The sequence below is a fragment of the Triticum dicoccoides genome, chromosome 5A (genome assembly GCF_002162155.2).
Source record: "Triticum dicoccoides isolate Atlit2015 ecotype Zavitan chromosome 5A, WEW_v2.0, whole genome shotgun sequence".
Lineage (NCBI taxonomy): Eukaryota > Viridiplantae > Streptophyta > Magnoliopsida > Poales > Poaceae > Triticum > Triticum dicoccoides.
In genome coordinates, this window is record NC_041388.1 from 252,482,115 (window position 1) to 252,498,115 (window position 16,001).

Genomic DNA, 16,001 nt, shown 5'->3' on the forward strand with positions numbered 1-16,001 from the left:
TTTGCAAAACTATGTGAAACATTTTTATTTGTATTTGTCTTGTAAAAGTTTACCATTTATTTGGGCGGTTAAACTATTTTGCTTGTTATTTCATTTCACAATATGTTTGAATGCAAATCAATGTAAAATTGGGTGGCCAGCCGGCCATGCCTATACATTTGGGTTGGCATGTTGAGCGTGCTGCCGACCCATATAAACGGACGCCGGACGGACGGTCGACCCAAATGAACAAAAAAATCGCTATCCGTTTGAATGGGCAGTTGCTCTAACTCTCCAGAGCGTGAACCAGACACGCAACACGCTTTTATCTCTTCTCTTGTCCACACGCTCACTTTATTCTCGGGCGACGCAGCCGAAAAACACTTTTTCTCCACTCTCCTCTGCTCGACAACATCCCGCCCTCCCGCCATGCTCTCCGTCGCCATGAGCACCCGCCCCGTGGTCTCCCGCCGCCCACACCTCCCAGCGCGAGCTGCTAACCCCACCCCATCCTCCTCGCCTACGACAGGTGTGTCTCCGCGCTTACCGCGTGTTCGTGCTTCCACTGGCACCCAATCTGCTGTTTTTATGTATATAATAATCACGTGAGAAAAACATTCGCAGAGACTCGTGGAGCCAGGCCGGGGGCCGTGGTGAGGCGGTCGCTCCTCCGCCCGCGCCCGATCGTGCTGTCATGTGTAGCCGGTACTAACCTGAAGCTTACCTTATGTGTACTTTTTTATCTCTTGCTGGCAACGTTTTCGATGCCATGGCTCTGAGAACACTGCTGTTTCTGCGTTCAGTGGGAAGTCTGGTTGCTGCTGGGGCTGCGAATGCTGCCGACCTCGGGGATTCTCTGGTGAGACAACATGGAGGGCCTTCAAATCTGTTTTGTTCTTATCGTTCCTGGATGCTTCCTCCTTGTTCTATAGAAGCTGTTAGTTTTAGGCATTAGCTAAAATCGAACTTTGACTGTCAATATCTACAAAGATATTTGGATTAACCCCGCGGAAAAAAAGAGAAAGATATTTGGATTGGTAGTGTAACACGTAGCCAATTTCATAAGCCGTAATCAGCACACCATGCATCAAAATCAATCAGTACGCTATTGCAAAGTGCTTCCAAACTATCTAGGCTATATCTGTGTTTCCTGTTTCTTGCTTGTTGCATCCCTTGGCAAACCTAAAAGGTAAAATCCTTCTTTACGTGGAGCGATCCCCCCAAACCATTTCTTGTTGTTCAGCTAGGATCATCGGGACTTCTCTTGGCTGACTTAGGCATCGGAGATTGGTTTGGAGGTTTATTGTTTTCAGCTGGGCAGCAAGCTAATGAGGCTGTTCTGGATCAGTTGTCTGCTCTCAGTTTCACCAGGTCAGCTTTCTTTCTCTGCAGTTAATTTGCTGTAGACACAGCATCCTTTAATTTTCTGCTTCCTATCCATACCTCTTTTCTTTCTGACCTTTTCCTCTATTCTCCAGCTTGGCAGTAATTTTTGGTGCTGGACTTGTAACTAGTTTGTCTCCCTGTACACTCAGTGTTCTGCCATTGACTCTAGGATATATAGGCAAGTATAGTGGCTATTCTGAAATGATCTCTTTGACCCAGAATTGGTTAGCACTAATGAATTGATATATCACATCTTTTAAAATCTTCCAGGTGCCTTTGGCTCTGGAAAAGATCGAGCTGAGGTAATTTAAGATAACTAAGCATATTCAGGTTTTGCGTGCCATAAAAGAACCAAAAGAAATTGGTAATGGTTATCTGTCAGAATATGTATGTGCAACATCGTTATCTGTCAGAATATGTATGTGCAACATCTAATCTGTACTAAGACGCTTACATGATTAGTTTGGCTCATTGATAGTCTGTATCATACCTGATACAAATTGAGTTGTTTTTGTTCTATCTAGTAGGTTGTTGGAAATTCAGTTGCTTTCTCATTAGGACTGGCAACAACCTTAGCCATCCTTGGTGTTGCTGCTTCTTTTGCTGGAAAGGCTTATGGGCAAGTAGGACAAGGACTCCCAGTGGCTGCTTCTGGGTTAGGAATCGTCATGGGACTGAACCTACTTGAGGTAAATCACAAACCAAAAGGAAAATTCATAAACTGGGGCATGTTAATCAATTTATCTTTCTACCATGCAGTCTTAAAGCCAAATCGATTAGGAGTTGATTTCATTGTGGTTTCTTTTTTCCTTAAATAATTGTAAAAACATAATCACAGTGGTAATTCCTTTCGTTGAAATTTAAGTTTCTGCTATTGCTTCTGTAATAATATTAGGTATAAGCACACTACCCTAATCCATTTTCTTTTCTGATTATGTTGTATCCGACAGGTAGTTGAGCTACAACTTCCCTCATTTTTCAGCGATTATGATCCTCGAGCTGCTGCAGCTAACTTGCCTTCCAGTGATGTTTCTTGACACTATTTTTTATTTCTTCCCTATATATGTCATTATATTTCTTTTAATCAGTCAGTAATATCTTGCTTTTTCCTAACTGTATTTGGTTGTCAGGTGTACAAGCATATCTTGCTGGCCTTACATTTGCATTAGCAGCATCACCTTGCAGTACACCTGTTCTTGCTACCCTTCTGGGATATGTTGCCACTTCAAGAGTATGCATATACTCCCTCCGTTCCGAATTACTTGTCGCGGGTATGGATGTATCTAGATGTATTTTAGTTCTAGATACATCCATTTCTGCGACGAGTAATTTGGAACGGAGGGAGTAACAGGATATATAAGTTGCCTCAGTACTTTATTACGTAGCTTAAAGCTCAAATGCAGAATTATTTTAATTTTTGTGATAGACTTTAATAGTTTAATTAGTAAAGTTAGTAATTCGCCATGTGATTCACATTTGTTTAAACTCTTCGCTTTCCAATCTGTGTTACCGTACTTTAATATGCTTGGTTAATCTTTTGACATAGTAGTGAACATGTAGTATCGGCTTCCTCCAGCTTATTCCTTCTCTTAAATGATGATGAAGTCTGGTAACTACAACTTCAACGTTCTCCTGTCAGGATCCAATTGTTGGGGGAAGTTTGTTGTTGACATATACAACTGGCTATGTTGCACCTCTTCTCATTGCAGCCTCTTTTGCTGGAGCATTGCAGGTATATATATAGAAATTATTAAGTACAGATAAGATAGTACCAGCAAAAACTAACTTCTAGTTGCTCTTGGACTTCATGAACATCATCATTCTAATAGATCAACCACACATGTTTTTTCTACTTTTGAGTTATGATGGCTGATTAGTTAATTGCCTTCTACAGAGTTTGCTGTCATTCAGAAGATATTCCACATGGATAAACCCCATCAGGTATCTACTTCTTAGTTTTTAGTTCTTACTGTGTCTTGTTTTTCTTTTCTGTTGAGTAAATATTTAACTCTACATGAACTCGCATCATGTACTTTTTGGTCAAGATTCTAAAATCAACTCTCATATTGGTGAACTTAATTTTGTGCATCAAATTGTCAACTTTAACCATATGTGTCCAATTCCTTGTACAAATACAGCGGATATACTTCACAATGCTAAATTACTAACTAAATCCATTCCTGGACTAGCTATGTAATTAAATACTTATGTACACTGTATATTGATTGCCAATTACCAACACATGATAACTGACATATGTAAGAAATAGCTACCCCTTTTTCTTTGGAGGTGAACATTTAAAGCATTTACATTAACTATCTATGTATCCTGTATATTGATTGCCCAGTAACAACACACGATAATTACCCTATGTAAGAAATCGCTAGTCCTTTTTCTTTGGAGGCGAACATTTAATCTACCTTTATTTTACAGATATCAAGCATATTTTGTTTTATACAATTTCACTATCTCAGCTCAGGACTTACAGTTACACTTTTTGTCTTTCTTTTTGGGAAAAGATAATACATCAAACCTACCCTTTTATTCTCCTCTAGAATACTGCTTTTTCCAAAGTACTGTTCTAAACTTATACCAAAAATGGCGCCATTCCTATTCCTCACAGAGGTTCTAACCAAGATCCTATTGTCGAGGAAAATATCCTCAGAAAAATACCAAGAATTCCTTTTAAATTGTATTTTCTATTTGTAGAAATGCATTGCACTAACATTTGCTTGGCAGTGGTGCATTTCTATTGGGTGGAGGTGTTTATACCCTACTGGACAAGCTGTTCCCTGCGACATCAATGGTGATGTGAACTGTAGAGTTGTAGGCCATTGCTGAACAAGAGCCGCTAGACAAGGATCACCATTGTTGCACATGCCAACATGTCTTGCGATGTAAAGTAGCTAAACATAAATGGCAAGGAAGTAGCATCAGTTATTTCTAGCTTTTATAGGAATGCAAATCTGTTTACGGTAACTTAAACATCTTGATCTCAGCAGTCCACAGAAAAGTTTGAGGTTTGACCCCATTCCCTTCAGGGACCCAAAAGAAAACAACAACACGATAAGTAAATATCTACATGCCCATCTACTATGTATGAACTTGATACTACTCCCTCTGTAAACTAATATAAGAGCGTTTAGATCACAGAGGGAGTATATGATTTGTGCAGTTACCTCAGCAGGTTTTGTTACAGGGGACATCAGCACAGAATCATTCTGTTTTTTACAACCTGCAATAATCAAATCACAGAGAAACATAATACTCCAACTTGAATGGGCTCCAACTTAAACCAGCCTGCTCCAAATATGTGACTAGGTGCTTCCCTGTTTACAGCTCCATAATTCATGCAGGACTTAACATGAACTGAGTAGGAATTTTCTGTACTCTTCATGGAGATTTTGTTCTCAGGCATAACTTCCATCGTTTTTTTACGCGTCAACGGCGGGCTTACGCCTGCCTGAACTTTATTACCAACCGAATAGCCCAGAACATAGTTCAGAGTTACATTGAGGGAGAGGGGGGATTACAGAGGAAGAGTACAATAGTTTGATGAAGCTATAACTTCCATCGCCAATTTCCATATGATCAGCATTCTATCAGCCGGGGATTCATTTCCATATTATCAGCATTCTATCATCCCGGAATTCCTGTTTTCAAATGCCATACTTGTTATTAACATAAAAATATACTTGATTTCACTATTTGTTTGCTATTATTTAAGATAGTAAATCACTTGTTCATTGTGAAGTTTGTTACTCCTCGAGATGCCCGTCGGAGCAAGAGCTTCCTTGCATCAATAGCTATTCCCTCTGGCTGCATTTCAAAGAATTGGGATAATTTCAGAAAGGTTGAGGAAATTTTAGTTTCTTGGTTCTTTCTCTGGTTTCTAACTTCACATCACCTCTTCTGGAAACCAAACCCCTGGCTTTGTGCTGCCTTCTAGAACTGCTAGAGCAAATGCGGCCGCTGCATAGCCCACGGATCTGAATGTCCAATCTAAACTGCTTAGCTTCAATGTAACGATACTGGCAAAACAATGTTGGGCACAAGCAGGGGCTATACTTCAACTTTATTAAATGCATCGTGTTTGTGTTATCCGTATTAAAATTGTTATCCGGAGTATTTTATATGTTAGAACTTGTAGATTTAAAACGTAGATTGGGAAACTAATTTAGTAGGTCTATGTCTACCAAGATGGCTTGTGCCGGAAAATTGTGCTTACACGGATAGATTGTTGTGAGCAAATAATCCAGTGGTGGTGTGCCCATTTGAACTTTCGAGATCAATCTGCTCAAACAAAACCAAATTGATTAAGTGGTATTCAACAGTTCTAATACACTGCCCTGGGCATTGACACAACAAACTTAATACATAACAAGTGTGCAAGTACTCACTCTTATGGCGATACGCTCTCCTACAATCCCATCAATAACTCGAGTGAAAGGGTCAACGCACTCAGCAAACTTTAGAGTGACATTTTTATCTCTCAAAAGGTCCAGCATATAGATGTGAGAGAACGTCGTACCCTGCCTAGGGCGACGGTTGCGTGTTATATAGAGCGGGGCGCGACTCCCGTCGTACCCTGCCTAGGGCGACGGTTGCGTGTTATATAGAGCGGGGCGCGACTCCCGTATAGCGTACAGAGAAGATTACATTGTTAGGATCCTTAACTTGGAGCCCAAGGGATAGACTAGAGAGATGGAGATAGTTACAAGAGATAAGATGAAATCACAACTAACTACCCTAGTCTAGGCTCGGTGGAGACGTCCTGGTTGAACCGGACCTTGCACGCCATATCTGTCGCTTAACACCCTCTCTTAATCACAACTGTATAAGGTTGAGATTACGCTTGAATTCTTCAAAATTCCTTGTGGGCAACGCTTTTGTAAAGCCATCTGCAACTTGGTCTCGTGAATGAACAAATCTGATTTCTAATTGTCTGTTTGCAACTCTTTCTCTGACAAAGTGGAAATCTATCTCAATATGCTTTGTTCTTGCATGGAAAACTGGGTTAGCAGATAGATAGGTAGCACCCAAGTTGTCACACCACAAACATGGAACTTTGGTATGCTTCACACCAAGTTCTCTTAACATAGACTGAACCCAGATAATTTCTGATGTAGCATTTGCTAATGCTTTATACTCTGCTTCAGTGCTTGACCTAGATACAGTAGCCTGTTTTTTAGCACACCATGATATCAAGTTTGGTCCAAAGAACACCGCAAAACCACCTGTGGATCGTCTATCATCCACACATCCTGCCCAATCAGAATCAGAAAATGCACTGACAAGATTTGATGATGACTTGCTGAAAAAGAGATCAAGCTTCATAGTATGTTTAACATATCTCACAATGCGCTTTGCAGCAGTCCAGTGAACTGTGGTGGGTGCATGAAAAAACTGGCATACTTTGTTGACAGCAAAAGATAAATCAGGTCTAGTCAAGGTTAAATACTGAAGAGCCCCAACTAAACTTCTGTATCTAGTACTATCTTCTTTGTAAACCAACCCTTCTTACCAGGTCAAGTGATAATTTTTCAGTACTTGAGAGGGGGGTCAAAGATGGTTTGCATCCTTGTAAACCAACCCTTCTTACCAGGTCAGCAGCATATTTTTCTTGAGATAGGTGGAGGCCATCTTCATGTTTCTTTACCTCAATACCTAGAAAGTAATGCAGGTCTCTCAAATCCTTGAGAGCAAACTCAGCATTTAAGTCTTTTAACAACCCTGTCACTGCTTCATTTGATGAACTTGTAACAATGATATCATCCACATAAATCAACACAAATATTGATGTATTTGACTTATTGTAAATAAACAGAGATGTATCAGACTTGGAAGGAGTAAAACCAAGTGCTTGCAATTTCTGACTCAGACGTGAGTACCATGCTCTGGGAGCCTGCTTTAGTCCATATAGAGCTTTATCAAGCTTGCACACATAGGAAGGCTTACTCTTGTTCTCAAACCCAGGAGGCTGTTTCATGTATACTTCCTCTTCCAGAACGCCATGAAGAAACGCATTCTTGACATCCAGTTGTCTAAGACTCCATCCCCTGGATACAGCAATAGACAGTACAAGACGAATAGTTGCGGCTTTAACAACAGGACTAAATGTGTCCTCATAGTCAATACCATACCGCTGTTTGAAGCCTTTTGCAACCAACCTGGCCTTGTAGCGATCTATAGTTCCATCAGATTTTCTCTTTATTCTGTAAACCCACTTGCAATCAATTAGATTTTTACCTCGCCGTGGGGGAACTAAATGCCAAGTTCTGTTTTTCTGAAGTGCCATGTATTCTTCTTCCATGGCCTTTTTCCACTTTTCATCACCAAGTGCTTTATCAAGAGTGTCTGGCTCACCTGTAGAACAAGTTAGACCAAATTTGGTTATTTGCTTATAATTAAGAGGTTTAATTACCCCTTTTTGCAGCCTTGTACGTGAAGGAAGTGGAGGAGCTGCACTGTTGCCCTCCACAGAGGATCCAGCCTTTGGTCGAGGCGCTCCCGAGGCGGATACTCCTGGCGCGGTTTCTGGAGCAGCAGGATCTTCTGCGGCACCATCGGTCGGTGTGGTCATGTCGAGCGGAGCAGAAGATCCCGAGCCATGCATGCGATCTACGTTGGACCCATCATGACACAATGATTGCGCGGGCCCGGCAGAATCCACGCCGGATCGCGCGTCCGCGGCAGGATCGGCACCGGATCCTGTGCCTACACCAGCTTCCGCGCCTGAAGGCCCACCTGGCTGGCGGCGCACGTAGTGGCGGGGTCCGCCCGCTGGCCAGCGAGGCGGAGGTTGGCATGTGTCGCCAGCTGATTGGCGCGGAGCGGATGGCGCGCCTGGCGCAGTGGGAGGTGCCCGCATGGCAGTTGCGGGCTGGCTGCTGCCGCGCCCGGCAGTTGGGGCGAAACCCGACGCGCTGACGCCCTGCTGCAGCACAGATCCCGTGGGGGATTCACTGGCGCGCTGCTGGGGCACCGATCCCGAGGCGGATATGTCCTCCATTCGGTGGCACATGAAATATCGCTCGTTTGGAGCGTATTGTGCACTGTTTTGAGGATTTCCTTCGCCATTTTCTTCAACGTTTGCATCTGCATCAGTACAGGACTCAAGAGCAAGGTTATGAGGATTAGTCAATAGTGGATCATCACAATCATTTTCCCCTTGATGAGCGCCGGTGAGACTAGATGGTAGAAGAAGTATTTTTTGACGTAGAAGAGCTCCGGCATTGGGGTGAAGATTTGCGAAGGGAAATTTTGTTTCATCAAACACTACATCTCGGGAGATATAGACACGACCCGTGGGAATGTCAAGGCACTTGACGCCCTTGTGTTGAGCACTATAACCAATAAAAGCACACTGTTTGGATCTAAGCATGAGTTTGCGATCATTGTAAGGGCGAAGATTTGGCCAACGGGCGCATCCAAACACATGAAGTGACGTGTAGTCTGGTTTGGTGTGAAGAAGCCTTTCCATGGGAGTTTCATTGTTAATGACACGACTAGGTAGCATGTTTATAATGTGGACAGCAGTGAGGAATGCCTCGTCCCAAAATTTAAGGGGCATGGAGGCGCCGGCTAGAAGAGAAAAACCAACATCTACAATATGTCGATGCTTGCGCTCGGCTGACCCATTCTGTTGATGGGCATGAGGACATGAAACATGATGGGATATGCCAAGTTTCTGAAAAAATGAGTTTAGCTTCTCATATTCCCCTCCCCAATCAGATTGGAGAGAAAGAATTTTACTGTCAAATTTTCTTTCTACAAGAGCTTGGAAATTGAGAAAAACTTGGCAAACATCCGAACGTTTCTTAAGGAGATAGATCCACGTGAACTTGCTATAGTCGTCAATGAAACTCACATAATATGTATGTCTACCAACAGAAGAGGGAGCAGGCCCCCAGACATCAGAAAAAATGAGCTGTAAAGGTTTGGTAGAAATACTTGTAGAAATTGGATAAGGCAATTGGTGGCTCTTGGCCCTTTGACACGAATCACAAATTGTTTCAACATCACGATCCCCAACATATGGGAGTTTATTTTCCTAAGCAAACGCTCAACTAAAGAGAAACTTGCATGACCTAATCGATCGTGCCACCGTGTTGAAGACACTTTGGTGGCACTAAGAACTTGTTTATTGGATCTTCTAATCTCCGGAATCAATGGGTAAAGCCCACGAACGCATCTACCTCGATACAGCACCCTCCTCGTTGCCTGATCCTTGACCAAAAAGAAGAAGGGGTGAAATTCAAGAAAGACATGATTATCAATGGCAATGCGATGGATAGAAAGAAGATTTTTGTTGGCACTAGGGACATGCAAGATGCATTTGAGATGAATTTTTCTATGAGGGGTTTTAATAATTGAGTGACCAATATGACCAATCTTCATACCTTCTCCACTAGCAGTGTGGATGTGATCTTGGCCGCGGTACTTCTCCCGCATGGTCACCTTCTCCAGCTCACCGGTGATGTGGTTTGTGGCACCGTTGTCGACGTACCAATTTGTGTCGACGCCGTAGGAAGCTTCAGCAGCCCCGGCCACCTTTTCATCTTGAGATGATTCTTCATCTTCATCAAACCGGTACCAACAATCTTTTGCAGAGTGGCCCAGCTTACCGCAGATTTGGCAGCGGATAGCATCAGGCCGAGACTTGTTGGTGGAGCCATTAGATCGGCGGCCGCCCTTGGTGTTGGAGTAGGAGGGTCGGCCACCGCTGCGTGCGTTGTTGTTGCTGCTGATGTTTCCCCCGCCAGGGCCCCTGCTATTCCCGCGAGGAGGGCCACGAGGACAAGAGGCAACGCCACGCCTGCGGGTGGCGACATTTGCCGAAGACTTGAAGCCGCCACCGGTCCCAGCCCCTTGGAAGAGGGCCACTCGTTGATCGAAGTTGCTCATCTGAGCGAACAATTCGTCAAGAGTGACTGGGATGACACGAGCATCAAGGGCAGAGACCAGTGGCTGATATTCCATGTCCAGGGCGTTGATGATGTAGGAGATGAGCTCGTCTTCATCTAGGGGTTTGCCGGCCGCCGCGAGCTCGTCGGCGAGAGATCGCATGTGTGCGAAGAAGGTGGCCACGGATTGTGTGCCCTTCTGCGCGTTGGTGAGCGCCGCCCGGATGTTGTTGACGCGGGACAGCGAGGTCGACGAAAACATCTTCACCAGCGCCGACCACAGCTCGTGTGCATGGACGATCGACGTGACCTGCACGAGCACTTCCTTCGAGAGGTTATTCAGGAGATATCCCAATACCTGTTGATCCTCCCGGATCCACACGTGGTGGAGCGGATTTGGGATGGACTCCTCCTTGCCATCCTTGTCCTTGGTGACGACTTGGCCGGCTCGGGTATGCTTCCATCAACATACCCGAAGAAACCAGCACCTCGGAGCTGCGGCGTGATCTGGGTGCCAGATGATGTAGTTGGTGCGGGTGAGGCGCTCGGTGATCTGGCCGGAGAGGGTTGAGTTGGAGGAGCCGGAGGAGGCCATGGTAGGAGGTTTGTGGCAATGGAGGAACTAGATGAGATGGAAGAGGTAGGCTCTGATTACCATGTGAGAGAACGCCGTACCCTGCCTAGGGCGACGGTTGCGTGTTATATAGAGCGGGGCGCGACTCCCGTATAGCGTACAGAGAAGATTACATTGTTAGGATCCTTAACTTGGAGCCCAAGGGATATACTAGAGAGATAGAGATAGTTACAAGAGATAAGATGAAATCACAACTAACTACCCTAGTCTAGGCTCGGTGGAGACGTCCTGGTTGAACCGGACCTTGCACGCCATATCTGTCGCTTAACAATAGACAGTTGTTTTTCTAGCTTAAGATTATACTCCAAACTTACTTGGTGCCAAATAATTTCCTAGTTTCAAATTAAGCTCGATGCTGGTCCTTATAACACCTCCATCTACATGATTCTTTTCAAGAAGTCAAAACATTTATTACTATCAATTTCATTTAATAAGATGAAGTTGCCAAATTTCGATCTCCATTTTCCTGAAGGAAGCTTTTTCTTGGTACTCATACCTTGTAACCTTTGGTTGGTACAAGTATCAGTAACACAATTTTAAGATGCGGGTTTATCAGTACCCTTCTTATTTTGTGTTAAACTTTGACCTTAGATTTGATTAGTAGCAAAATATAAGTTATATGCCATAAAAATATATGGGTAGATTCGTATTTGACTGAAGTTTTCAACGATATTTTTTTGGTTACATATAAATTATATCTTGTCAGTTAAATCTATTGTCAAACTTTGACCCAAAGTGCGAGGGAGACTAATAAACCAGGTCGGAGGTAGTAGTTAATTTGAGAAATAACACATACAAAAGGCAAGAAGTTTGCGAACGTTTCCATTCCCCAATTCCAGATGAAAGGATCTGAACCAAATCGAGCACGAACAGTTGGCAGACCTAAATTTTTGTGTGTGCTCTTCACCTCCGGTAAGTTCCTGCATTTGTTCAAGTAATATCACAGTGGATTTCTTTTTCTCAAGTATGGGAGGGGAAACCATGATAATGGCTTGTTGCAGAGGAACATATAATTTGTTTTCCCATGGTATAGTAGAGGTACCACACACCGCATTTTTAATGAAATAAACTTGCATTGATCAAATTTCATAGGGATAAATTATTATAATCTGTGTTCGATGAAATGGAAACAATATATTCAAGGACTTACATCAAGTAAACATATTTCTTCCCAATCCCTTTTCCAAAATCAATGTTGCGAGCTCCACTGTAGGGTTTTAGTTTGATTTCGCTCCCTGGGTTTGTTCATAAAAAGATCAGGCAAGGCGAGGTTCATTTCTATATATTCACTGAATATTATAAAAAAAAGGACAGCAAGTCCAAATGCAAGGGAGCCTTTATCATAGGCAATTACATCCTCCCCAAGAAGTAACAAGCTTGTGCCCAACGTAGTTGGACCTGCACCACCTGTACTTGCAATGTAATAGAAGAATCTGTAGGAGGATTTAGTAAGATAGGCTTGACCAAGGCTGCACATTAGGTTTGAAACAAAAGTGAGTTTTCACATCATTGGCGGTTCCCAAGTTTGTCAAACGTATCTTCCTGACCTGAGTGTTTCTGGTTCACCACCACTCTCGCCTTTTGCAGTACGTACAAGCTCAGCTGCCATCACTATCATACAAAACGATCGAGTTACAAACTAAGAATACAATTTTCAAAAGAAAATTCAAAGGGTTCAAACTAGGGATGCAACATGGCGTCGCATAGGCCGGCACAGGTGAATCGTAGTAAGTACAAATTGAACTAACCCATCACAACTCAGCCTCTGAGAGTGCGTCGGTCCGGTGTGGGACCTAGTCTCGGTGTGTGGCTGGGCTGGGGCATCCAGCTTTAGATGTTAGGGTTTGATGGTATTAGGCCTGAATATTCGGCACACCTTCATCAATGGGATAGGAGTAGCAATAGGTGTTGCCTAGTTGGTGGCTTCAGGTTGACTGATGTATTTATTTGTATGACCTATGTGAATAATTAATAAGATGGCCGCATGCATCGTCTAGATGCAGAGGCCGGGGGTCTATCCTCCTTTTTTCAAAAAAAAAACTCATTTATAACTAAATCACCTAAGTTTGCATACCAGGCGGATCGGGCGCTGCCCTGCACCCTTAGTTGAAAGTTGAAACATAGGCTCTACTAATCGAGCGTCAATATTCCCATTCTGATTGCATCTGCAGTTGCAGAGCTTTCTCAGGCATTTATATTTAAATCTTGTGAACTGAATATGTACTCATCAGGGGTTATTCACAAATTGAATACTCAATTTCCTCATCAATCTGTTACATTACCTAGATTAATCTGAGCATTACTATTAGTTGTTCATAACTGAAGCTTTATCATAGATGTGGTGGTGTGTCTGGTGTATGATTTGTAAAAAAGGATGAAACATGAACTACTGTATGTAGTTGAGGTTCTTATAATATGCACCGAGAATTAGTGTACGTAGCAAGCATTTTTTTTTTTTGATACAAATCGATGGAGAAATTATGTGTGAATGCAAGAAATAAGACCATTGCTCACTCCAGGAGATATCCCTGCAGTTATGAGAGCTGGGACGCCGGAAGCTCTTGCTTGTTCATGGAAAGATTTTGCCCTCCATGAATAGTCCACTCCATCGCAGATATCAGTGTACCTTGTCTGGTCGGCAAAAGTTGAGCATGCAAATTAACTTAGGGCTTCTCAGATTTATATACAGAAATACTGCAAGCGTCGAAAAAATAGAACTAGTTTTGAAAAGTTGAAATAATTGAATACCACTTATATATTTACGTACAGTTCAGCATCAAATATTTCATGGCCCCACCCACCTTGGTAAATATTGCTGCCTGCAGGACTGTGTATTTGTCATCCCTCTGGAATGGTCCAGCCGCATGAACCACCAAATCCACACCTGTGAAACAAAATAAATGAAGTGTCTATTTTTGTGAGGGAAAATAAATGGAAGTATCTACGGAGTAGCTATTATTAGACTAAAAATATTTTGTTCATCCATCAAATTATTCCCATGGTTGGATTCATATCGCATGTCTATGAATGTTTGGAACACCTTGGGAGTTAGCGTAATATTATTGAAGAGGACCAAAGTCGCCCGCCAGAGCCAGAACAAGCCAACGACAACTAATTTAGGATCACATCGTCCCCCTGAAGAAGAATGCTACAATGGGTAATGGAAAACCATCCTAAATCCGATCAGACAGAATTGAGGAGGCCTTACCTCATCACCTTCTCGACAAGGCCAAAGTTGGTCATGCATTGCCTAACAGAGAAGAACCAAGGAGACCAACAAAACACAGCAATCCACTTCGCGCAACAATGCAGTCCATTTCGCGTAACAACGCATCCCAAAACTACCTAGACGAGACGTAGACAAAACTGGGCCCAAGATCCAGCCCTGGATTCTTTGTTCATGTTCCAGGCACATCCTTGTGTAGCTTTGCGCCTCAAGAAAATCGTGGTTGTGTCGCAAAACCTCATGAAAGAAAATTGATCCTCCCTCATTCCCCCGTGTATAGGGATGGCAGTTTTGCCCATGGGCATGGGTACCCGCGGGTATCCTACCCGAAAACAATGGGTATGGGCAAGACTTGAAGAGATTTTTTACCCACGGGTAATGGGTTCCCATACCCGCAAAATATATGGGTAGGGCATGGGTAAGAAATTGTGCCCATGAGTAACCCAATGGATACCCAGAAAAAATTAATAAATGAAAATAACTCCTATAACATGTGGGTTTAACATCCAACTCATATGGTCCAACCCTAAATCTCCTATTCCTTAAACAAGTCATAGCTCATAGGCTCATAATCACCCGCTCGCCACTCCTCATACGTCCTACGTGACTCCTCAAAAAGATGAAATATCGACTCTTTACTACTAGACTCTTGTCGAACACTCGATTCAGCGATCCCCAATTCCCACCACCGCCTTCCACTACGTCGGCCTTCCACCAACCGCTACTCATACTCCCATGATGCCTCCAAGAGGCCACCCACTGGAGGAAGCCACATACGTGCTATACTACTCTACCACGATCACTTGAATTTTGAACTCATTTCTCTACCTCTTAAGAATTTGAATGCTATATATTGTACCCAATGGATATTCATTGGGTATAGGATACCCGATGGGTATGGGCATGGGTGTCATTTTATACCCATGGGTATTGAAGTGGGTGGGTATAAAAAGTTTCTATGGGTATGGATTTGAGTAGAAGGAAGTTATACCCGCCCATACCCTACCATTGTCATCCCTACCCGTGTAGGAAGGCAAACCAACCATGATGGCTTTGCGAGCAAGCAAGGCTGCAAAGATGGCCTTTTGTAGAGGATCTCTGCCTACTCTACTTTCCTATCTAGGACTTCAATATACAAAATATATACTATTACGAAGAATAGATTGCTGTTGACAAAGAATTTTCTTAGTATTTAGTTAGGTATTTGCATTCAAAATAAGAAAGGAATATATTAAGAACTTGTAGAATAAGCATTAGGGACCATGCAAAAAAGATTAGGGATTAATTTGGATTGCGCTATATCTATCAAAGAGTATACAATAATGATGGATTTGGTAAATCAAATCCATCAAAGCTCCACATGCCCTCCGCTGACACTAATAAGCATTGTTGGACTGATGAGGACTACGAGAAGCTATTTTATGTTGTCGATGAGGCCATCCCATTGCCACATCCGATCAGACACCTAGACTGAATCCTAGCCTGAGCTAGAGCTACACACACACACCACACAACCAACCCAAAACCAGGGTCCCCCCCACCTTTCTGGCATCGAAAGGCAGCCAAAGGTGAACGGCATAGTAGCATCCCTTGCATAAAATCCCTAGCTGCCTTACTTTCATGAAAGGTGGAAGATGAGAAAAAACACTATTTTATGCATAATTATGTGTCCTTTCCGAGTTATGTAGCTAGCCGCAATCAAGTTACGACAAAGGAAATTTGTTGATTGTTAAGAGACATTCCCATTATGATTTTGCTGCTGAATTAAGACTTTCAGGACCAATTATCCATGTCTACCTTTTCTCTAAGTTTTTTCCTATAAAATATTTCATATGTGACAGTAATGAAGCCGCATGCGTGCAAGTCAAAC

General features: G+C 42.9%; 2 protein-coding genes and 1 pseudogene across 4 annotated transcripts in view; 1 reads left to right on the forward strand and 2 right to left on the reverse strand.

Annotated features, from left to right (window-relative positions):
- The first annotated feature begins 327 nt into the window (after nt 1-327).
- On the forward strand, nt 328-4,399 carry LOC119300845 (cytochrome c-type biogenesis ccda-like chloroplastic protein 1). Of its 2 annotated transcripts, none has more exons than XM_037577730.1 (12): nt 328-508; nt 604-684; nt 783-838; nt 1,223-1,350; nt 1,458-1,543; nt 1,636-1,667; nt 1,893-2,054; nt 2,316-2,388; nt 2,496-2,636; nt 3,005-3,097; nt 3,260-3,306; nt 4,105-4,399. In XM_037577730.1, the coding sequence occupies exons 1-12, from the start codon at nt 409-411 to the stop codon at nt 4,204-4,206; spliced, it is 1,101 nt and encodes a 366-aa protein (XP_037433627.1). In that variant the 5' UTR covers nt 328-408; the 3' UTR covers nt 4,207-4,399. The 2 variants fall into 2 exon arrangements, with proteins under 2 accessions (XP_037433627.1, XP_037433628.1); XM_037577731.1 differs by having other exon boundaries at nt 329-508; nt 2,496-2,596.
- A 5,857-nt stretch (nt 4,400-10,256) lies between these two features.
- On the reverse strand, nt 10,257-10,395 carry LOC119304614 (annotated as a pseudogene).
- Nucleotides 10,396-11,656: 1,261 nt separating this feature from the next.
- Nucleotides 11,657-16,001, reverse strand: part of LOC119300846 — an 11,575-nt gene continuing 7,230 nt past the window's right edge. The window contains exons 3-7 of one of the 2 annotated variants that reach the window (XM_037577733.1): nt 13,707-13,789; nt 13,410-13,536; nt 12,453-12,516; nt 12,056-12,374; nt 11,657-11,825 (exon numbers count right to left, since the gene is read on the reverse strand). In XM_037577733.1, the coding sequence (XP_037433630.1) occupies nt 12,095-12,374; nt 12,453-12,516; nt 13,410-13,536; nt 13,707-13,789 (554 nt within the window). In that variant the 3' untranslated portion in view covers nt 11,657-11,825; nt 12,056-12,094. Of the gene's footprint in view, nt 11,826-11,902; nt 12,375-12,452; nt 12,517-13,409; nt 13,537-13,706; nt 13,790-16,001 lie in introns of those variants that run through there. The other variant, XM_037577732.1, reaches the window with a different exon arrangement.